The 24,205-nt window shown below is 48.8% G+C and overlaps 1 protein-coding gene across 1 annotated transcript in view; it reads right to left on the bottom strand.

The window, feature by feature from the left end:
- The window catches only part of LOC147668127 (uncharacterized), a 181,988-nt gene that overhangs the window by 139,893 nt on the left and 17,890 nt on the right, over positions 1 to 24,205 (bottom strand). The window contains exons 2-5 of the mRNA XM_086948764.1: positions 10,899 to 11,052; positions 6,999 to 7,112; positions 2,762 to 2,893; positions 627 to 770 (exon numbers count right to left, since the gene is read on the bottom strand). Of these exons, the coding sequence (XP_086804890.1) occupies positions 627 to 770; positions 2,762 to 2,893; positions 6,999 to 7,112; positions 10,899 to 11,052 (544 nt within the window). The remainder of the gene's footprint in view (positions 1 to 626; positions 771 to 2,761; positions 2,894 to 6,998; positions 7,113 to 10,898; positions 11,053 to 24,205) is intronic.

The following is a 24,205-nucleotide window of genomic DNA, read 5'->3' as shown; positions in this document are numbered from 1 at the left end:
GCGACCCTCTACATTACAACACTCCTCTTGATGAGATTGGGCTCTATGTTTTGAAACTAATTTTTTTTAAAATGTTATAATATCATTGAAATTTAAAGAAAAAAACAAATAAACGTTAAAGCTTAATTATAGCTAGGGAATCTTTATTTTTCAAATTGCACAATTAGAAATTACAAAGCTATAGTTATACCGTTCAATTAAAAATAATCAAACTCTTTCAAAATATTGTAAGTAGCGCACCTCCAAACACACTCCTTCTTGCTCGCTTGCCAGACAACCCTAACTATAGTGTGATAGTACCTTGTATAGTTTACATAGTGACAGAGACTTACCATATTACTTCTATACCTCATTTTGTTTATCCTGTGTCCATCTAATGGATGTCAGTGTTTACAAAAAGGGCCGGCAATGGTAAACCTGAAGTATATGCAGAGTGTGTGTTCAGGGCTGTCCAGGAGCACAGGTGATTTTCAATGTATGAAAGGCAGTGACCTGCAAAAAGTACATTCAAAACAAATAGTGTTCTGTGCCAGTCTTGTATTGAACATGTAAATATCCAGAACAACATGTATATTTATTCAAAAACAAATGTGTGTTTTGAAAGTTAAAAGGTACATTTCTCTCACCTCTGTGGAGACACAGAGTCTGTCTCAGATGAGGCTGCAAATCTCTCCATGGAGAGGAATCTTCTGTTCCAGGCTCATTCCTCACCCTGGGGCAGCTCTGTCCAGGGAGACGTCCTTGTCTGTCATGAAGGTTGTACTGGGAAACTGGTACAGAGAAGGGAGGGACAGGTACAGAGAGACAGAGAGAGGGGGAGGGGAAGACAGAGAGAGTGAGGAGGGAGGGACAGGTATAGCCAGAAGGAGCGAGAGACAGGTACAGAGAGACAGAGAGAGAGGGAGAGAGGGACAGGTACAGAGAAACAGAGAGAGGGGGGAGGGAGAGACAGGTAGAGAGAGACAGAGAGAGGGGAGAGAGGGACAGGTACAGAGAGACAGAGAGAGGGAGGGCCAGACAGGTTCAGAGAGATGGAGGGAGATACAGGTATAGAGAGAAAGAGGGAGGGAGGAGGGGGAGACAGGGGCAACGAGATAGAGGAAAGGAGGAGTGACAGACAGGTACAGAGAGACAGAGGACGGGAGGAGGGGCAGCCAGGTAAAGAGAGAGAGATTGAAGAAGGGAGGGAGGAGTGGTAGACAGGTGCGGTGAGATAGAGGGAGGGAAAAGCAGAGAAAGAAAAAAGATATGGAGAGAAATAGCAATAAAGAAAGAGAGTGAAATAGATAAAGGAAAAAAGAAGAGGGAGAGAGTTGGCAGAGAGACAGTGGAAGCGAGAGAAAACGGGTGTCAGAGAAGAAAAGAAAGAGATAACGAGAGGAGTCCAGATCAACCTGATGAAGTGGTTGATGCAACAAAGTGTTGAAATGTTTGTTGTGATCTGAGAGTGACTCCTCTTTGTGGGTCTGGCAGCAGAATATTGTGGAATTAATATTGTCTGACAAAGATATTGTGCCTTAAAAACACACATACGAGTCAGATAATCTACACTCGAAGAGATTCACCTTTTGTAAATGATATTTTAGACACTATATTAAAGCCAGGCGTTACTTTAGTCAATGGCACTGACACACAACCCTCTGTGTGTCTTTGCAGAGCTGGAGATAGAAGTGCTGTTCACAGTAACACAAGAGCATCAGCAGTGCTGGAGGGACCACAGACCAGGGATGAAGGACCGAGAGGGATGTGAGCTTGAACAGTAGAGTACAGTACAACATGACATGTTAGGAACATATTTACATGTGAGAGTGTGAGGTGGGAGGGTGTGAGGCAGGGGCGTACCTACCAAGCGTGCAGCAGGTGCAGTGGCACCGGGCCCATGGCTGTGAGGGGCCCCAGGGCTGTTAGGGACCCCTGGGCTGTGAGGTGCCCTGGGGCTGTGAGGGGCCCTAGGGCAGTGAGGGGCCCTGGGCTGTGAGGGGCCCCAGGGCTGTTAGGGGCCCCAGCGATGTCAGGGGCCCAGGGGTGTGAGGGGCCCCAGGACTGTGAGGGCCCCAGGGCTGTGAGGGGTTCAGGGCTGTGAGGGACCACAGGGCTGTGAGGGCCCCCAGGGCTGTGAGGGGCCCCATGGCTGTGAGGGGCCCAGAGCTGTGAGGGGCCCTTGGGCTTTGAAGGGCCCTAGGGCTGTGAGGGGCCCAGAGCTGTGAGGGGCCCCGGGGCTGTGAGAGGCCCAGGGCTGTGAGGGGACCCTGGGCTTTGAGGGGTCTTAGGGCTGTGAGGGGCCCCAGTGCTGTGAGGGGCACCAGGGCTGTGAGGGGCCTAGAGCTGTGAGGGGACCCTGGGCTGTGAGGGGTCTAAGGGCTGTGAGGGGCGCCAGTGCTGTGAGGTGCCCCAGGGCTGTGAGGGTCCCCAGGGCTGTGTGGGGCCCCAGGGCTGTGAGGGGCCCCAGGGCTGTGAGGGGACCAGGGCTGTCAGGGGCCCCAGGGCTGTAAAGGACCCCAGGGCTGCTTCAGAGCTCTTTTCATCCGTGCTCCATCACTGGTGTGAGGCAGATATGTCCTTCGAGCTGCCCTCGGTAGTAGTAAGAAGCCTACATTTACCACGACTACCCCAGACTGCGTCATCCCTGCGTCATCAACCCCCGCCCTCACTTTCAGCCTCTACTGTCCCAGAGTGACGTCACCAACATGGCTGAACCCTAACACACATGAACATGGCATGAACCACAACATGCAGAAACAAGAGATGAAAGGGTGTTTACCTGGACGGAGGCACAGAGAGGGTTTCAGAAGAGAGCGCGGAGGATTCTGGGAAGACACTGGACACTCCCCAGCCTCGTCTGGGAGCCCAGCAGAGCTCTGCACCCTGGGGCTGTAGAAGACTGCTCTCTCCACTGCAGGGGGGGGGGGGCAGAAGAGAGGGGAGGGCGAGGGAGAGGAAGAGGGAGAGAGATGGAGGGAGAGAGAGGGAGGGAGAGAGAGGGAGAGGGAGAGAGGGGAGGGAGAGAGAGAGAGGGAGAGGGAGAGAGAGGGGGGAGCAAGAGTGGGAGAGAGAGAGAAGAGAGAGAGGGGGGAGGGAGCGGGAGAGAGAGAGGAGGAGTAAGAGGGAGAGAGAGAGAGGGAAAGAGGAGATAGGAAGATTGAGAGAGGGAGAGGGAGGGAGGGGGAGAGAGAGAGAGAGGGAGGGAGAGAGAGAATGAGGGAGAGAGAGAGAGAGAAAGGGAGAGAGAGAGAGGGAGATAGAGAGGGAGAGAAAGAGGGAGAGAGAGAGAGGGGGCGAGAGAGAGAAAGAGGGAGAGAGAGAGAGAGGGGGACAAAAAACAAGGGAGAGAGTTAAGTGAGGAAGAAAGGGGTGAATGTATTTTCCCGTTGAATCTTCTTCATCCCTTCCCTCCCTCCAGTAGTGCAGTAGCAGGTGTTGGACATGTTTAGCTTCAATGCGCTATTAATCCTGAGTCTTTCTCGTTCATCACAGGCCCCTTCACTCTGCATCTCTGAATGTAGCTTCTTTCTCTGCTTCTCAGTGAGGTGTGAAGTGTTTGTTGGTGATGAGTTCAGGGAACTAAGTCTGGCTGCAGCAGCGCACGGCTCCAACGCACACATGGCCTGGGGTAGAGTTTGTGAACAGTGAACTCTGTTGCAAACATAAGGGAGGAGCCTGTCTGTCGAACACTCAGGGGCATATTTGTGAATTTGTGAGATTTCTCACGCAGTGAGGCGCGGCGAGGCACTGTACAGTGCTGCGTGACAGGGAAAAGACCGGAATGCACCATACTGCGCTGCGTGACAGGGAAAGGACTGGAATGCACCATACTGGGCTGCATGACAGGGAAAGGGCGGGAATGCACCGTACTGCGCTGCGTGACAGGGAAAGGGCAGGAATGCACCGTACTGCGCTGCGTGACAGGGAAAGGGCAGGAATGCACCGTACTGCGCTGCGTGACAGGGAAGGGGCAGGAATACACGGTACTGTGCTGCGTGACAGGGAAGGGGCAGGAATGCACCGTACTGCGCTGCGTGACAGGGAAAGGGCGGGAATGCACCGTACTGCGCTGCGTGACAGGGAAAGAGTAGGAATGCACAGTACTGCGCTGCATGACAGGGAAAGGGCGGGAATGCACCGTACTGCGCTGCGTGACTGGGAAAGGACTGGAATGCATCATACTGCGCTGAATGATAGGGAAAGGATCGGAATGCACCGTACTGTGCTGCGTGACAGAGAAAGGACCGGAATGCACCATACTGCGCTGCATGACAGGGAAAGGGCGGGAATGCATTGTACTGCGCTGCGTGACAGGGAAAGAGTAGGAATGCACCGCACTGCGCTGCATGACAAGGAAAGGGCGGGAATGCACCCTACTGCGCTGCGTGACAGGGAAAGTGCAGGAATACACCGTCCTGCGCTGCATGACAGGAAAAGGGCGGGAATGCACCGTACTGCGCTGCATGACAGGGAAAGAGCGGGATTGCACCGTTCTGCGCTGCGTGACAGGGAAAGAGTAGGAATGCACCGTACTGCGCTGCATGACAAGGAAAGGGCGGGAATGCACCGTACTGCGATGCGTGACAGGGAAAGGACAGGAATGCACCGTACTGCGCTGCATGACAGGGAAAGGGCAGGAATGCACCGTACTGCGCTGCGTGACAGGGAAAGGGCAGGAATTCACCGTCCTGCATTGCATGATAGGGAAAGGGCGGGAATGCACCGTACTGCGCTGCATGACTGGGAAAGGACCGGAATGCATCATACTGCGCTGCGTGACAGGGAAAGGACCGGAATGCACCATACTGGGCTGCATGACAGGGAAAGGGTGGGAATGCACCGTACTGCGCTGCATGACAGGGAAAGGGCGGGAATCCGTTGTACTGCGCTGCGTGACAGGGAAAGAGTAGGAATGCACCGTACTGCGCTGCATGACAGGGAAAGGGTGGGAATGCACCGTACTGGGAGAGTGACGGGGAAAGGGCAGGAATGCACCGCACTGCGTTGCGTGGCAGGGAAAGGGCAGGAATTCACCGTCCTGCGCTGCATGACAGGAAAAGGGCGGGAATGCACCGTACTGTGCTGCGTGACAGGGAAAGGGCGGGAATGCACCGTACTGCACTGCGTGACAGGGAAAGGGCGGGAATGCACCGTACTGCACTGCGTGACAGGGAAAGGGCGGGAATGCACCGTACTGCGCTGCGTGACAGGGAAAGGGCGGGAATGCACCGTACTGCACTGCGTGACAGGGAAAGGGCAGGAATGCACCGTCCTGCGCTGCATGACAGGGAAAGGGCGGGAATGCACCGTACTGCGCTGCGTGACAGGGCAAGGCCAGGAATGCACCGTACTGCACTGCGTGATGGGGAAAGTACCGGAATGCACCGTACTGCACTGCGTGACAGGGAAACAGCAGGAATGCAATGTATTTACAAGAGTACAGTGCATATCTGTTTTTCCCCTGCGCTGGTGTCATTTTGGCTGCCTAGCGTCAACGCAGACACCCCTGCACAATTGTGCGAGGGTGCCTGCACTTCATGCAGGATTGTGTTTGTGTAGGAAAGGGCATATTCCTGGACAAAAACAGTCCCGGGAGACGTAGTTCTCTCTCTATGTGTGCTGCAGAATTCAGATCGCTTGCGATTCGCACGACTACAAGCTACTTGAGATTCATTCTCCAAAAAGCATCGATCACGTTTGGATCAGCTTTGTCAAAATCTTCGTACCTGACTATCACGAGGTACCTGAAAGTTTCCAGCCACCGCGGATCAGCTCCGCCCTTTGGACCCCCCACACCTCCAGACCGATTGTGTAATTGACACGCGCTGCTACCAATCCACCCAGTCCTGATGATGATCCCAATTAAAGTGGATCGAAACGCTGTCGACCACTCAGCAAGACTATATGCGCCCCCCGCAAAGTGGTTCACGGAAAAAAACAACATCAGAATAACGATTTAAAACCATCTGGAACCACTCTGGCTTTTATGCACTGTACATATTCATGCACAAGTCACTTCGCGCTGTCCACGCTGACCACATTGTCACCTGCGTCGCTTCCGTGTTTTTCACTCACACACTTGAGCACCCAGTACAATTTGGGTTGTTTTCCATTTTGATACAACTGCTAATTGTTTTGACCCATAATCTGAATTGTTTATATAAATGATGCCATGAGCACATGCTACAATCAAATAGAGTCTCCTTGTCTCTCTTTGGATAATGTTGTATTCATTTCCTTACTAATTGCCTTCAAAATTATACCAGTTGGGACACCATGTGCTATATATAAAGCAGAATTCGGAACGCATAGAAAAAGGAAGTACAGAGGAGAGATAAAGATATTTCTCCTCATTATTCCACTCCTGGGATGGCGGATCTTTTAGGCGCATTCCCAGGTTTAACAGTTCTGGTAAATCGGGGAATGCGTCACACGCCATGGGAGATGGGGAAGACGCACATAACGCCTAGTGCAGAGTGAGGCAACGCAGTGATTTGTGCTGCTTTGCTTTACTCGAGATTTAGGAAGCCACTCAGTTCCAAGCAAAGACCTCGTTAATCTAATTTTTCAGTTGCAGCGCGCACGCATCACATTGCATGTCGCAAACCCAACTCAACTGGGCTCAACTGCCCTCGGTACTCAGCCTCATTTAGAGACAGGTGGACCATGAAGTTTCCTTTGGCAGAGCCCCTGTTGGCTCCAGTGGCAAAAGAGCTCCTCTGGTGGCCCAACAGAGCAGGGGCCGCTGGAGGAAAGGTGTTTTCCGTGTCCATCACGCTGAACTGCCTTCCTATGGTCGTAATCCAAAATTTACAAAACATTCCTGAATCATAAGTGTCTGGAAAACCTTACTGCTGAGGCCGACGACCACCTCCTCACTGTAATTCTGTGGTTACAATGTAGAGTTAGGAGCCTCTATTTCTTTTCATCTGTGGTTTTACTAATCATGTCTGAGGCAGAGAGGGCTGTGCCACTGGGGTCTTAGGGTGCCTGAAAGTCAACTCCACACTTCTTACCCAGACGGTAGAGCACGATGTTTATGAATACGTTGACTGCAACCAACACTCCCAGGGTTATCGCCTGCCTCCTTAGACGAGGGATCTCCTGGCCACCTAGAGAGGAAATCACAGAATCCGGTGTTAACTTCACATGTGGGAGTGGATCACCTGCCGGTAGCTGGAGTACAATATCACAGAACAGAATGTAATATCCTCAGTTAATGTGTGCCAAGTCACTCCAATGACAATCAGTGTGTGCCAAGACTGGCCACTGCGTCTCAGTGTGTGCCAAGACTGAGTCTCCATGTGTGCCAAGACTGGTCCCTGATCCTCAGTATGTGCCAAAATTGGTCACTAAGACTCAATGTGTACCAAAACTAGTTCCTAAGTCTCAGTGCGTGCCAAAACTTGTTACTAAGTCTTATTGTGTGTCAAGTCTGGCCACTGGGTCTCAGTGTGTACCAAAACTGGTCACTGAAGGCCTGATTCACAAAGAGCCACCGCACTCATAGCGTTGTCCCCACAGTCATGCAGGAGAGTCTCCCCACTCAAAGTGGAATCTCTCCAATGAAAGTTCTCATTATGGAGGTTCCGCCTCGAGTGTCGAGACTCCCTCACGTCTGTAGGGACTCGGCCACAAATGCAGAGGTCCTTTATGAATCAGGCCCTGAGTCGCCGTGTGTGTGAAGGCTTCTCACTGAATTTCAGTGTGTACGAAGGCTGCTCACTCAATCTCAGTGTGTGCCAAGACTAAAAGTGCCTCTCCTTCTCTGCTGAGATTGACCAGCGGCTCTCAGTGTGTGCCAAGATTGACCAATTAATCTTACTGAGCATCCAGAAAGATCAGTGTGTATGGGTGTCTGCTAAGAATCTGTGAAGGACAGTGGGTGACCCTCAGTATTTGCCAGGGCTGGACGTAAGTCTCAGTTGGATGCATAATAGGTCAGTAACTCAGTGTTTCTACTGAGACTAGATAGTGACCTTCAGTGTGTGCAGCGACTTGACTGAAACTTCTTGACTAACACTTACTGCATGTACCAATTTAGAATTATCCCTTGCTGCATCTTGAATGCCACTTACCACATAGAAGGCTAAACTGTGACTTACTGTGTGTACTAAATGCGGCCTGTGGCTCAGTGTGTGTGCCAAAGTGGTGCCAAAACTAGACTGTGCCTATGAATGTGTTCAAAGTCTTAACACTGAATCTCAGTTGGTGCAGAGGCTGACCAGAGCCTTTGGTATTTTTCAAAGTTGGACAATATTTGTTTGTATGTGTGTGTCAATGCTGACCATAGCCTCTTGGTGTGTGTCAGTGCTGACCATATCCTCTTGGTGTGTGTCAGTGCCGTCCATAGCCTCTTGGTGTGTGTCAGTGCTGACCATATCCTCTTGGTGTGTGTCAGTGCCGAAAATAGCCTCTCGGTGTGTGTCAGTGCTGACCATAGCCTCTCAGTGTGTGTCAGTGCTGACCATAGCCTCTCAGTGTGTGTCAATGCTGACCATAGCCTCTCAGTGTGTGTCAATGCTGACCATAGCCTCACAGTTTGTGAAGGAGCTGACCATCGCCTCTCATTGTGTGGCTGTGCTGACCATAGCATCTTGGTGTGTGTCAGTGTGGACCATCACCTCTCAGTGTGTGTCACTACTGACCATACTTCTCAGTCAGTGTCAATGCTCACCATAGCCTCTGTGTGTGTGTCACTGCTGACCATAGCCTTTCAGTGTGTGTCAAAGCTGACCATAGCCTCTCAGTGTGTATCAGTGCTGATCATAGCATCACGGTGTGTGTCAGTGCTGACCATAGCCTCTCGGTGTGTGTCAGTGCTCATCATAGCATCTTGATGTGTGTCAATGCTGACCATAGTCTCTTGGTGTGTGTCAATGCTGACCATAGCCTCTCGGTGTGTGTCAGTGCTGACCATAGCCTCTCGGCGTGTATGAGTGCTGACCGTAGCCTCTCGGTGTGTGTCAGTGCTGACCATAGCCTCTTGGTGTGTGTCAGTGCTGACTAGCCTGTGGGTGTGTCAGTGCTGATGTTGTCTCTTGGTGTGTGTCAGTGCTGGCCATAGCCTCTCTGTGTGTGTGTCAGTGCTGGCCATAGCCTCTCGGTGTGTGTCAGTGCTGACCATAGCCCCTGGGTGTGTGTCAGTGCTGAACATAGCCTCTTGATGTGTGTCAGTGCTGAAGATAGCCTTTTGGTGTGTGTCAGTGCTGACCATAGCCTCTCAGTGTGTGTCAGTGCTGAATATAGCCTCACGGTGTGTGTCAGTGCTGACCATAGACTCTCAGTGTGTGTCAGTGCTGACCGTAGCCTCTCAGTGTGTGTCAGTGCTGACCATAGCCTCTCGGTGTGTGTCAGTGCTGAACATAGCCTCTTGATGTGTGTCAGTGCTGAAGATAGCCTTTTGGTGTGTGTCAGTGCTGACCATAGCCTCTCAGTGTGTGTCAGTGCTGAATATAGCCTCACGGTGTGTGTCAGTGCTGACCATAGACTCTCAGTGTGTGTCAGTGCTGACCGTAGCCTCTCAGTGTGTGTCAGTGCTGACCATAGCCTCTCGGTGTGTGTCAGTGCTGAACATAGCCTCTTGATGTGTGTCAGTGCTGAAGATAGCCTTTTGGTGTGTGTCAGTGCTGACCATAGCCTCTCAGTGTGTGTCAGTGCTGAATATAGCCTCACGGTGTGTGTCAGTGCTGACCATAGCCTCTTGATGTGTGTCAATGCTGACCGTAGCCTCTCAGTGTGTGTCAATGCTGACCATAGCCTCTCAGTGAGTGCCAAGACTTGCCATTGCCTCTCAATGTGCACCAAGAATGGACGGCTTCCTCATTGAGCATCAAGTGTTATTACTGATCAGCTACGGCCATTTCATCAATCAAAACATAAAGAAGTATATATTTACTGTTCTAACCCCACATCTGCTTACCTTGTCAATATTTTGTTAGACAATATTGTGGAGTCGATATTTGTACGGATCACCACTAAAAACCATGGAGCACATTTACTATTTGTTCACGCAACACAACTTTGAATGCGTGAAAGGGAGAGGACAGAAATGCTCCATATTTACATAGACGTGGTGCATTTCTACTCTCTTTGTACGCTTGCTCTAGTGTTGAATGGTGCCTGCGTTACTGGTAGGATTGTTTTTGTGCAGGAAGGGACACCTTCTTGAACAAAAACAATCGGTAGTCTCATATTCATGTTTCTATATGTGCTGCAGGAAGTTGCAGACTCAGAAGGAGGCGATGAAGGAGAAATAAAGCTATTTCTAGCTCTTTGTGTCGCTTTGCACCAAGTGGGTGTTCTTGGGGTTTTACTTGGGTGGATCAACACAAACGCCCACAGTTTTTTACATGTGTATAAATGAATACCTCCTTCAAGCAAGAATTAACAAGGGGAACATATTTGTGCATAAAATCTACGGATTGCATGTGTGTTGTAGGACACAGAACAAGTCCATATGCGTGGCATCCTTTTGAGTTTGTGCAGGATCAGCAATGTGTACTGGACAGGTCTGCTTCCGGTACATACCCTACACTATACAACACAAACTCAGCTCTGCACCACAGTACCAGATTGTGTGTGTCATGAGGCGTCCTAATTAGTGCACCAGCACAGGTGACGACAGCAGCAGCAGCAGGACTATCCTAGCTGATATGGCCCTACACACTCTTTAACTTCGCCCTATGCTTCACAGTGAAGCAAATCTGCCCTCTGCGTTGAGTGTGCTGCTATTAGGTGTGTTTCCATCAGCTGCCCTGCAATGACCCTGTTCAGATTATACTTTGTTTACTCTGGTCAGACTGGTTGTGTGACACTATTAGATAAGAGAGGGCACCCTTCAGCTATCCTGTCCAGACTTGATTTCACTAACCATTGCCTTCATTTCAGATTCACTTAGCTCTGCCCTGAGAGTGCATCAGAATTACCTGTAGATGAAGTTTGATCCATTCTGTGATCCGTCCTCAGTGCCTTGAAGCCTCCTCTAGTGCTCAGGATACTCAGAGGTGCAGGAAGCAGTGAGAGGTTCTTGGGTCTGAGCAGTATCTGATGAGCAGCCCTGGGAGGGATCTATAAAACAGGTACAGATACAGGAAACTGCACTTAGAAAGAGCTGATGGTGGCATTGTGCAATCTGTGTGAGGGGGGGTGCGGGGGGTGATGAGTGAGCAGAAAACAGCTCAGAATAACCTCCATATCTCACTTATGAAGCACGTGTGCATGTTCTGAAACTCCAGACAACACGCCCAATATAAGGCATGTGTCATTGTTAGTGTGTGTGTGTCTGCATGTGGGTGTGTGTTTGTGTGTGTGAATGTGTGTGAGACAGACACAGAGAGAGGCTAAAAGACTAGAAGATCAGCTTGAGGATAAATGCTATGATTCCTAAGCCATGTGTCACCGTGGACTGAAGTGAGAGTGTAAGTGTGTGTGTGTGAGACAGAGAGAGAGAAAGAGAGGAGAAGATCATCAAACTGAGGATAAATGATATGTCTCTTATGCCATTTGTCACAGTGGACTGTTTGTGAGGGTGAATGTGTGTGCGTGTGAGTGTGCGTGTGTGTCTGTGAGAGGAGAGAGAGAAAGAGAAAGAGTGGAGAAGATGATCAGACTGAGCTTAAATTATATGCTTCCTATTCCATGTCTTACTGTGGACTGTGTGTATGTGTGTGTGCATGCGTGAGACAGCGAAGATGGAGATAAAGAGAGGAGAAGATAATCAGTGTGAGAAGTTGGCCTGGCATATGATGTCCACTATACTATTGGGCAACTTGCACTAGTCCAAACGACCCTTATTGATGGTAGGTTTAAGACAATCTTTATAGAAAGCTATCCTAGTGGTAGCTGTGGAGAGCAGCCTTCAGGCTAAGTCTTGAAAGAATGTAAAGCAGCTTTTTATACTAGTCTATAATCTCTCGAATGACCAAATGAAAGCACACAACACAAGGTATATATCAAATATATATGTATTCATTCTCAACACAACTCCTCTATTCTCTTTATGAGGCTAAAGGTAAAAGTACAATACAAGAACTTTAAATAGCACACAGTAAATAGCACAGTATACGTTATGCCCTAGGGGCCTCACAAACCATATACTAAAATAGTGGTATAAGAACCACGTGAGGGATATAAGTGAGGCCTAGGGCCTGTAGAACAGCTGGGGCAACCAGGAACCACCCAAGGTAGGGACGCAGGAGACCCACAGGGGCGCGTGCAGTGTCTTGATACAGCCGCGAATCACCATTGACTTCTAGGGAGGAAATACAAGTTACAATTTTAAAGATTAAGGACACTTGGGAGTGAAGTACGATGGAACCCTTTTAGACTTAGACACTTCAAGAGTCAAGACCCATGGGAGCGCCGGAGTAATTGTGTTACCTTACCAAGGGAAGCCGGGTGCATAGGTGTCTTTTGGTGTCAGGTTTCGTCGTCAATTCCAATGGAGAGCTGCAAAGAAGTGCTGCAGGTGACTAGAGGAAAAGTGTCCGGGTGGATCCAAGGGTGGATCGGAGATCTGAAGAACCTGAAAGCAGAGGGGACAGAGTCTGGGTCACTAGCCAGTGACCAGGATGGGGACTGGAAGATGCCAGCTGATGTCGGGTGATTTAAGTTGAAGTAGGTGAATCTTGACTCTTCAGCCACAAGGACTAGGAGGTGTCGATTGTGACCAGGAGCTGGATTTGAGCTGTACAACATCAGATGTCGAGTGCTGTAGTATCGTTATCTGGATTCGATCGAACAAGCCTTGGCAACAGCAATCCACGCAAGAAGACAAGATTGGCTTCGGCGCAGACCAGCAAGGTCTGAGGGACTCACCGTTTAGAGTCAGGGCACACCTGGGCACACCCAGGAAAGCCCAAGAAACAAAGATTTGTCCTTTGTGGGAACCCACTAGCCAACAGACTAGAAATCGCGAAGGAGCCTCGAGCTGCGGTGAAGAAAGGGGGCTCCTGGAACACTCGTGGAGTGCAGGCCGCTCAGCTTCGCTGTAGAAGGTGCTCAGATACAGGCAACAAATAGCCCAATGCACAACTTTAGGAAACTTCGGGAAGTAGGTGCAGTTGCAAACTTACAGGCTGTCCGGGAGTTCCAGTCCCACGTCTCTCAGTTCTGCTGGGGACTCGTGTCAGCCTCGGATATGTCTGCGAGTCCATGTCCTGTGTAGCAGATTCTTCAGGATCTGGAGGGGAGCCTCAAAAATGCAGACCGGCAAGATACTTCTTAGGTGCCTATTTGAACAGAGAGGTCACTCCTTGACCCCAAGGGAGATTTCTTCCGTCTTCCAGTCGATATTGAATGTCGAAGGTCTAAGATTTTGTCTTCAGAGTTTCGTCCAAGGTAATCTAAAGTCCTAGTGAGTGGGTTCCCATACTTATAATAAGTTTAGGGGTTGGACTAACTCAAGGTCCCACCTATGGGAGAACCTGGGGAGGGGGTGGTTAAACCCCTTCCCCTTTGTCCAGTTTCGTGCCAGAGCTGAGGCAGAGTGCCCCAGCAACCAGTTTGAACTGGGTTATGCATGGAGCACCTTGTGTGCCCCAGGCAGTGCTTCAAAAGCATTCACTGAATGCAACCCACCCTGCCCCAATATACTAAAGCCGGTCTGGGGAGGTGCTGGCACCACCCTGGACAGGAAACCTATTGTCTAATCTTCCCCTGCCAGAGTTTCGTCCGGCAGCAGGAGGTCAGATTCGTGTTTGTGGCAGAAGCATCTATTTTGTGATGCTGAGGCTCCTTAAAACTATTTCCGGAATACCAGTGTGTACATGTCTTCTCCCTCTAGAAGGGTGGAATGCTACCCCCGCTGCCAGAACTGTCGGGGGGGGTAGTATTCCAAAGTGTTTGACACCAAACACAACATGTTTTGATAAATCCAAACCAAAGTTAGCATTAACCTCAAGAATTATAATGCACTTAAGAGTATATGGTATGGCTATATAATAGAACATCTATAAGGAAGGATTTCATAAATCTGCACAGGGGCTCAGCTCATGCTAGGGCACCCTCTCACACAAAACCAAGCACTCTGCTTTCAGGATTGTCAGGGCCTGCCATAGGAGTGACTTATAGGTTAATATGTGTCTAGATATTATGATAGCTAAAGGTATACTATATCTAAGTATGGGGTGCTTTAACCACCTTACCCAGGCTGCAAGTGCAGACCTGTGGTGCAATGTTTGAAGGCTTCCCAGGGGTGGCATAATACATGCATGTAATCAGTTTAGAGAGAGAACAGCTGGGCTGTGGTCCTGATTAGCAGGGCCACAGCCAGACTAATGTAAAAAAAAACAGTGAAACACAGCAAAAAGTGGGGGTAACCATAAGAAGCAGACCCTACTCTCATACAAACCCCCCGCCCCAAACGCAGGGACATTAAACTAACCTTGACCAGTTGTGTCGGTATGCAGTCTAAATATTGATTTTTTTTTATCGAATGGAGATAATATCGAGTCAGGAATATCGAGTCTGCAATAATATCGAGGTAAGTAATATCGAGGTAAGTAAGAGCTTTTGTGGAGGCCTTCCTCGATCGCTGGGTGTCCGGGGCAAGTGTCCACCTCCTTCCTTCCCTCCGGCCTTGCCAGTCACTGCCAGAGCGTTTGTGGTGGCCTGCCCCTCACCACTGGGTGTCCGGGGTGAGTGTCCACCTCCTTCCTTCCCTTCTGCCCTGGCAGTCACTGCAGGAGCTTTCGTGGTGGCCTGCCCCTCATCGCTGAGTGTCCTGGGCGAGTGTCTGCCTCCTTCCTTCCCTTTGGCCCTGGGAGTCACTGCCCCAGCTTTCATGGTGGCCAGCCTTTCAGCGCTCGGTGTCCGGGGCGAGTGTCCACCTCCTTCCTTCACTCCGGCCCCAGCAGTCACTGACAGAGCTCTCGTGGCGGTCTGCTCCTTCGCCAGCTGCTGAAAGCATGTCTTTGCAGAGGCGCAACTAGAGCTAAATTTCGGTGGGGGGCTACAAAAAATTTGGAGGGGGGCGCTGACTCTCCCAGCAATATGCAAAGTGGAGATGAGTGGGCTCTAAGAATGGGTGAAAAGCAACAAAGCTTCATTAACACGTAAATGGTCTTTTAAAGACCTGTGAAGTGCTCAGGTGCGGCTGTGTGTGCCCGGGGAGCTGTCTCAGCCCGGGCTGCCACTCTCGACGGGGGACACTGAAGCCCTTTGAGACTGTTGGGGATAGTTGCTGCACAGGGGGAGGGGCAGCGGCAATTCATTGCAGAGGGTATTTATCCTTCAGGTACTCACATCTCCGTGGGAATCATTTGTGGATGTAATTGCCGCATTTTTTTCAATTCATTTACCTTTGTTACAATGGCAACTCTGGCGCTGTAGCTTTAGACAGATTAAACCAAAGCGCTGGCGCCGCGATTGCTTCAAAAGTAAAGAAATGAGAGAGTGGACACATTCACATTTTTTCAATCTATTTATGTACTTTTGTTACAATGGCGCCACCTGCGCTTTAGCTTAAGATGTTTAAAGCTAAAGCAGGGCATGCTGTCTTTGTAAGAAGAAAAGCATGGAAACAGAAAAAAAAGGCATGCAGCCGAGTTCAGCAAGCCACAAATAACAAAAGAAAGGCGCGGCCAACATTATTGTAGCTGAGGAATGACGCGCTGGTTAAATAAAGCAAGCATTGGCACATCCAATATGTATTGCCTTCCCACCTTATAAGTGTTTAGCCATTCAACAGTTGATGTTGTTGCACCAAGGATATTAACTAAACACTTATAAGGTCGCAAAAGCGTCTCCCTCCCTACTGCTTACCCGGCGTGGTGGTGGCAGGAGGGGGCAGAGAATATTGTAATGTTTTCATTTTTTCGTTGCAGGCTGAGTTACAGGGCGATCTGGAAGCAAAGGGGTACAGAAGGGTACTTCTGCACGGCACCATGGTGGGTGCCAGAGCCAAATCCTAGGAGCCTCATGGGAGGTTCCTGGAAAACCGTGTCAGCACCCCGTGCATCTACTGTCCTACCTTCCTGGAAGCCAGCTGGGAATTCTTCTCTGTATATGTTACTTAGTGATGCCATGTCATCTGAAATGCTGTCATTTGTTGGTGGTACCATAAAAAGTAGTAGTCCGTGAGTTAACTTGAGCGTTCCTGTTGTCAAGAGTATTTGAACCATGCACCATTGTTTGCAGAACTCCACGGTGGGATTATTGTAAATAATATTAAAAGGATGCTGTTATCATCAAATGCACTTTACAACCTTTCTACCTGTGAGTTTCTAAGATGGTGTAGCTTTCGCTCTTTTTTCCAAAGTATAAGCATATTGTCACCACACTCCTGCTGTATTCAGCATAAAAAGAATTTTAAATATGGTGTCAGCACCCCGCTAGTCCTTTCGGCGGATGTGGGCCTGTACAACCGGGGGCTTTGCTATGCTATGCTAGGCGACGCTCCGCCCTGAAAGGGGAGTGAATAAGAAGGTACCAACTGTCATGTGACCAGGAAGAGGATCACTAATAAGGGCAGGACAGGCGGGGTTCGCCCCAGTGCTTCCTGGCTCATCAGGCGGGCAGGCGGTCCAGTTGATCGCCTGTTAGATAACCCACCTATTACATAATGGTGTATGTAATAAACCTGCAGCAACTTTACCCAAACAAAAAATTGTGTTGTGTGTTTATTTATGTGAATTGTATATTATGTTGGAGGGGTGGCAAAGGATGCCAATGACGATACTAGACGCAATGCGAATAGAAACACCTTTTCCGAGGTTGTCACTTCAGCCAAATGACTGCTAATTAACCTTAACGAGATGTCTGATTTCAAGCCTTCTGCTCCCACCACTGATCAGGGGTGTTTGATGTGAAGTGCGGAGCCTGTCCCTGTAACTCATGCACCCCCGCCCTCACGCTGAGATTTTCCAGCTTTTGCCACGTTCTCATTTTTAGGTCAAGCCTATTGTGGGTTCACCGAGAGCTTACATGGGCTTGCAGTACGCACATTGCTAACCATTGGTTTGCTTTTTTGTCTCTCTCATTTGCTTGCTTTTTATTCAATCGTCTTCCTTGTTCCAGCTTGGCTATCTTGTGTTTGTCTCTCCCCTGGAGCATAGCTTCTTTACCATTTCTCTGTTTGGCTAGCTTGTATCCTTCCACTGCTTACTTTCAGAGAACTACTGTTTTCGTTTTGCTCAGCACTGCATGAGAGTACACGTGTTTTTGAGCTCTCTTACTTGTGTGTGTGTGTGTGTATCTCATTTATTGCCACTGTGTGTACAGCAAATGCTTAACACTACCCTCTGACAAGCGTAACATAACACACACTACCACTGAAGAGAGCATTAGTTGTATCTACTTTAGCCTCTGTAAAGCCTCTTGGAATTCCACTGGACTCACTGCACACTATACCTTTTTTGTATAATATATAGAGAGCCAGCTTCCTACAGTGTCTTTGTGTAGCTGATGAACACATACATATGTGCAAGTGTATTCACCTGCGCATATTTTTGTCTGTGTCTAGGTATGTTTGTCTGTGAGTGCGGTTGTAGGTACGTGTACGTGATTTTGTCTATGCAAAGTCCCCAGGAACAACAAGGCGCAACAAAAATATAGACCCTTGCGTCCTCAAAAGGAATCGGAGCGCTTGACATGAGCAGCAGCCACATCACAGATGGACACATTCACTTTTGAAAAGGAACCGGAAATGATGTCATTTGCCCAGAATCAAAGTATGTTGAGTCAAAGTAAACTCCCGATGTCAACACACCAATTTAACTCAACCCCAGTCAACTAGTACCCCGCAACCGTAAAGGGTGCTCAGATTCTAAAGCACAGCGACCCTAGAAATACTACTAAGCGCTATAAAAAAGCAAATTGCATAGCAGTCAAAACAGTGAGTGAAAATCCTTTACACCTTGGGGCGCATGGCCTCCCACTACATTATACATATGGAGATCCATCTTGATTTGTACAAGTGCACAAAGGAGAAGGCGTCACTGGACATTTCATGCCACAACGGGGCGGATTGTCCTGCAGTGACAGCAGTACTGCGATTAGCAGGCCAAGGCACACCACGGAGCAGGGGCTGACAGCGAAGCGGCGGGGGCGGGGGGTTTACAGATGAGGATTTTGGGGGAGTTCATCTGGCTGAGAGGCCTTAACATAATTGGTAGAAACTGAGATAGGTGGCTTGGGACAATGACGTCCTGCCCAGCCCGTCCATAAACCAAGCTCTGCTCACAATTCCATAATGAGAAACAACATTTGCCCCAAAAACTTCGCGACCACCTCTTCCAAGGGCTGTTTTCCTTTCACATTCCTTTCGAATAAAACTAATCTGTGTTACTGGCTCTGCATCCGGGTACTGCAGATGTTCGCCACCGCTAAACACGTTAATCACAACTGTGGAAAGTTAGAGAAGCATGGGTACTCTCAGATGATTGTTTGAGGGCAGGTCACCCAGTGGTGGTTTTACTCTTGCATCATGGGATTTGTAGTTCTGACTTGACCCCTTGGACGGCACAATGGCAAGAGTCCGGGCAAAGTAAAAGATGTGGACGGCCTGAAAACAATGTCAAGGGGGTTTGTAGGTGCGCATGGGTAAGTAGTGCAGCCAGGACCAAAGAAGGTCCAGGGTAGCCAGAACCAGGTCTGCCTTTGTTGATAGCCACTATATATGTAAATTATAAAAACTAATTTTATGAGGATGTTCTAAAAATCTGCCATGGATGCAGCCCTCCTGAACGTACTTTGGACACCCTAGCTGTAGGGCAAACTAAATGACAAAGCAATAAAGGTTGGGTCCATGTCCTGGGAGCACAGCAAGACCCTTCTTGTCACCTTGTCTTGGGTGTCATCTCTCACAAGCCCCATTATCCTCACTTCCGGTTTCTGGTACATTTCACCAGCCTCTTTGCCCCCCCCTACTGATGAATTGCAGACCGTGTGCCGTGCCCCTGTGGTGTAGGGCTCCCCTCATAGGGTCACCCTGTGTAGGCTGGGATAGATAATTACATTATGCAGGGCCGGCACAAGGCATGTGCAAACTGTGCACCTGCACAGGGCCGCCAAACCCCAGGGGCCGCCACGACGAGGATCCGTTCGTGGCACTGGCGGCCCCCTGGCAGGATTTGGCAGCCTCCCGGCTTCTATTATTTTTTAGGATATCTGAGCTTCCCCGGTCTCTCTCTCCATCTCTCAGCAGGTGTTGTTGTTTGGGGGGGGCAGTCTCCAGTAGATGAAGGGGGCCCCTCAGCTGAGCCCTCCGGTAGAGAGCTGTGTCTCTCTCTCTCTAAAGCAGCTGCTGCTGCCTGCAGCCTGCTCCTAGGAGCTCCTTGCGCTGCTGACCTTTGACTGAAGAGAAACAAAGTATCAACTTCTATTGTTTCTCTTCAGTCAAAGCCACGAGCCAGGCCCGGAAAGAGGCGGGGGTGGGGGCCCTAAAATAGTGCATTCTCATCAGGGCACTATTCCTTTGAGAAGGGAGGAGGTCAGGACTGCGAGGGGTGAGGGGTGGGGGAGGAGGGGGGTTGTCAGGGTTTGGGGGCCTACATGGGCTGGGGACCTCTTAATGTGATTGTGGCACCCTTAAAAAAACTGCTTCCCTGCCTCCCCCTACAAGTTATCTAAAGACACAATTACAATGTTGAAGCTGGCTCTGTGTTTCACATCAGCATTTTAAAAGCATGCTCACCTTTTCTGGATGATTTTAGCCGGCTCGACTACGCATGTCTAACATGCGAAAGTGAAAGCGATTTGTACACCCCTCTTGAGTGGGCCTCGGTAAATGTGGAGAGCTGGCATGCTGGCATGTGGCGAAGACGCAGTGTTCTGATATGTGATTGTGCACAGGTTGGCCCATGGTGAATTATAATCATTAGAAAGAACGCTCCAGATGCAGAAGCACTTCCTCAGCCACCAAGTTTGGGACAAGGAACGAGACAGTGAGTAAGTTTCTTTTTATTGTTGAAAGGTGAAACTGAGGTCTCGGTTGAATGGGATAACGGGCCTGCAAGTAAGGGAAGATTATCTCTGTTCAGACAGCCTGTAGGTCCTTTCTCCAACATACGTGCCTGTGTAATATAGTTTGTAATCACTGTGACATTTTTAGGAACTTTTATACATAATAGAAATTGTGTTTTCCGACAAGTCATGGTTCTTTTAAACAAAATACAATTTTAATTGCTTGCTTTATCGTAGTCTGTTTCACGCTCACCCTGACATCTGTTTAAGTCCTCCACGTCATTTGTTATTCTCTCGGTGTACCAAGTCAACCTTCCCTCTGAGTTCGGTAAGCTGAGTTACAGTGACAATCGTTATGTACAGCACATAGATGTGTCAAAATGGCATTTGTACAAACATAAATTTTATTGTGAGAGAAAAGCATCCTCATTAAAACATGAATGCATGTGAGGGTGATGTGCTCTCTGCCCACCCTTGTTTGGGCGATATATTGTTGGTAGTTCTTAGTATTTAGTGTGTATCCTTGGCTTGGGATGGTGGCACTTTCCTTGTATAGCCAGAGTACATATGGATACTGGATGAAAACTGCAAACTGATAGTAGAGCACCTGCCATGCATTTACTAAAAATAAAAAGCTTGTCTATTAGGTCAAAATTATTTTGTTTGAAGAAAGTGATCAGCTTACGTTTTGGAGTCCAGGCGGAGGGGGAGAAGGGTGCAAGGGAGAGAGGAGAAGGGTGCAAGGCAGAGGGGAGAAGGGTGGAAGGCAGAGAGGAGAAGGGCGCAAGGCAGAGAGGAGAAGGGTGCACGGCAGAGAGGAGAAAGGTGCAAGGTAGAGAAGGGTGCAAGGCGGAGGGGAGAAGGGTGCAAGGCAGAGGGGAGAAGGGTGCAAGGCAGAGAGGAGAAGGGTGCACGGTAGAGAAGGGTGCAAAGCAGAGAGGGAGAAGGTTGCAAGGCAGAGGGTAGAAGGTTGCAAGGCAGAGAGGAGAAGGGTGCAAGGCAGAGAGGAGAAGGAGCAAAGGCAGAGGGGAGTAGGATGCAAGGCAGAGAGGAGAAGGGTGCAAGGCGGAGGGGAGAAGGTTGTAAGGCAGAGGGGAGAAGGGTGCAAGGCAGAGAGGAGAAGGGTGCGTCGGCTGTACACTTGCATACGTCAGGGCAATTTATGATTAACGAGTCTGAAAAGAGGCTTTACTCTCGAGAGCAGTGTCGGTTTCCTGACAAAGAGATTGGGAAAGAGTGGAAGCGAGAGATAGACATGGATGACATTTTGGGGGTGCCCAGAGGAAGCACCTGCTACAGTGTGTTGCCTTTTGACCTCCACCTTGCCCTTTGGTGACCGGTCTCCTTAGCAAACTCCTTCCCCCGTCCCCTACGTTTACCCCTCCCCCAACCACACACACACACACACACACACCACACACATTCAGCTTATGAAGAGAGAGAGATAAGAACAGAAACTAAAGAGGGCCCATGGAGCTTTGTTTACTTTTCTGTTGTCTCCATTTCTTGCTCTTTCCATAACACCTCAAGCAGTAAATAAGAGGCCGTCGAAAGTCCAAGGTTAGACACGCCTGTGATGTCACTGGGTGTGAAAGGGAGTGACATGTCGCTTTTGTCACCCATAACATTTTGGCGAATCGATGTCCATGAGGGTCCGGACCCCCTCTTCCGGGGCCTCCACCTACACTCCCTGCACAGGGCCACCATGAGCCTAGAGCCGGCCCTGCATTATGCATAACATATGTGCTGTCCCAGTGCAGTTGCAGTCTGCCCCCTGCGGTGGCACAGATAGCACAGACTGCACTCACAGTTGGCCTTTTCTTAGGGAGAGCCCTGGGGAAAGAAAAATGTACGTAACCACACAAGGAAACTACTGGTCTATCGAAAATGAAAAGGCAATTTGAGGCAAAAGCAGAGTCTGTGTCGTCACCACAACCTGTTCTTAATTAGGAAGGAATCCCATCAGCCCACCAAATGGCAGAACTTCTTCATCTGGGATTAGTTGTAACTGGTACAGAGGTGCTGAATAAATTTGCAGTGCTTCAAAACATAACAGAATAAGGGTGCAATATAAAAATTGACTACTATGATAACTATGGATACTTTAATATGCCCTATCACAGTGTCAAATCTAAAAACAGCGGGTTGATAGTTTGACAGAATAACTATCAATAGTTGGTTTAACGGGTCTACATGTTTCAGCCGTTTTGTTTGATTTTAAACCTATTGGCTTTCTTCAGGACCAGAACATACACTACTGCAAACATGGCAAAACTGTGTCAAATCAAAACTAATAAATCAAAAATGGTTGGTGTGATACATCCTACCATACTCTGTGAAATCGCTATGCTGGACAAGTCTCACAGGAGTCCTAAGTCCTTTCCTAAAAATAATAACAATACTGAATAGTGAAAATCAGAGACATCAGGTTCTCTAGTTCCTGCCAAATAAAGCCTACATAATAAAACTAGAGTTCATAAAGTAAACAGCAATTAGCCTTTAGTCATGGTAATAGAGATGGTAAACTCACCCATCGTTACGTGGGAGCATTCCTCACCTCTTCTGGCAACTGCTCAGGGAATGAGGCCCACTCTATATGTGGGTAAAAAGGTCAATAGACAGAATAAATATCCATGTCTTACTTTTCCCAGCTGCTAATTAAAGCTTAAAACCTTGTTACTAAATAGAGGCAAAAGACAACAACTTGATCAAGAGGCCCCCTCTAGATGAATGTGCTAATAACTCCGCAAGAGAACTTAAAAATCCTGGAAGGAACACGCGCTATTTAACATGATTATACCACTATAGAACAGTACAAGGGCCACATGTTTGAAACTTCTGAAAACCCATACCGTCATTCTAGGTTTTTTGACTATTGTTATTTGGTCTTATTTAGATCCCCATAAGACTAAAGGTGCAGTTTTTTTAACACACGTTTCTATATGCATGTACAATAAGTCTCACTTATTTGGTCTTATCGCTCACCTAGACGTTATTTGGTTAAAATACCTATACCCCTGATGGAGCAAGGATTCGCACGCATAGCGCCTTGCTCGTATGCAAAACCCTTGTCTATAATTGCATAATAATATTAACACCATTGTTCGTCATTTGTGAAGTGGTTTCCCCTACACGCGGGTGTCCCTAGGATGCTTGCTTGTTTGTCTTTTCACGTACTAACGAAGCTTGCACTGAAAATGGCTGCTTTGCCGCAAATTCAGTCTGCGCATGCGTCGGTCATACCCATGTGATGTGACGCACTCGCATTCTGGAGGGATTCTGTGCTCATGCGCATTAATGCTAAATATGGCCGCTTGTCTCTCACCACGCTCTCTGCTTACTGCAGCAGCTTTTAGCCTATCTATTCTTTCGCATTAATCCCTAATGCTATAGTTATTATAAAAGTAAGGGTTGGTTATCTCTTATCATGGTGTACAGTGCGATCATTTTTATGTATGATTCTAATTTGTTTTCGCTTACTTTTCATGTACCGCGTCTTTGTGGGCTGGGTACTCATGAGCGGAGCCATACTTGAAGCTCTGCTGGGCATCGTCACCTGACCAGAGAAAGTTCCAACTGCGCAGAAGCTAAACCTAGCCAGCTGGCTCCTGAAGCACAATGCGCCTGGGAACATCGCTGGGAATACGGAGTCTCACCTTGAAAGAAGCAATACTGTTGCTACCTATTGAAAACTGTCCTGTACTGCTGTATTCTATGCATGGGAACGTGAACCTGAGGGGCGGGTATTCACAATTGCATATTTAATCATGTGAAACTGAATTCTAGGAGGTGGTAAAGACCGCACCACCTCTCCTGACCAATCACAATGTGGGAAACTGTCACTTGCAACATTAATGGGTGGTCTAAGGGTCCCCAAACTGTATAACTACCCTAGTTTAGCTTAGGAAAATTGTCCGACTTGTCCGAGTAGCAGACCTGTCACTGACCCTACGATCTCAATAGGTGTTCAAGCCTGAAAAGTGCTGCGGAGCACTTTGTCCATACTTTCCACAAACTCCCAAGGGGTGGAAAATTCTAAGTGCTGGCAAAGCACTTTGCTGGGGAATTCGAAAATCCAATCGGGGTTTCTGGCGGATTACTTGCAGGAGGGGGTAACGCAGGCGTTGCTGTCCGAAGCTGTGGGTGTTGGTCGTACCCTGGGAGGCCCAGTCCTTGATCCGAACCTGAGGGGTATCCTGTCCTTATTCTCCGTGAGCTGTACCTGCTCACAGTCTGGCATTCCTTTTCTGAGGGTCCCTGTCCCCATCTTCCCAACTGACCCGTGGCCAGGGTTGGTCTTCAATCTGAATTAGGTAAA

The sequence above is a fragment of the Lissotriton vulgaris genome, unplaced genomic scaffold (genome assembly GCF_964263255.1).
Source record: "Lissotriton vulgaris unplaced genomic scaffold, aLisVul1.2 SCAFFOLD_1891, whole genome shotgun sequence".
In the NCBI taxonomy this organism is placed as follows: domain Eukaryota; kingdom Metazoa; phylum Chordata; class Amphibia; order Caudata; family Salamandridae; genus Lissotriton; species Lissotriton vulgaris.
The sequence above is the reverse complement of the archived record's forward strand: the minus strand, read 5'-3'. Positions and strand labels throughout refer to the sequence as shown.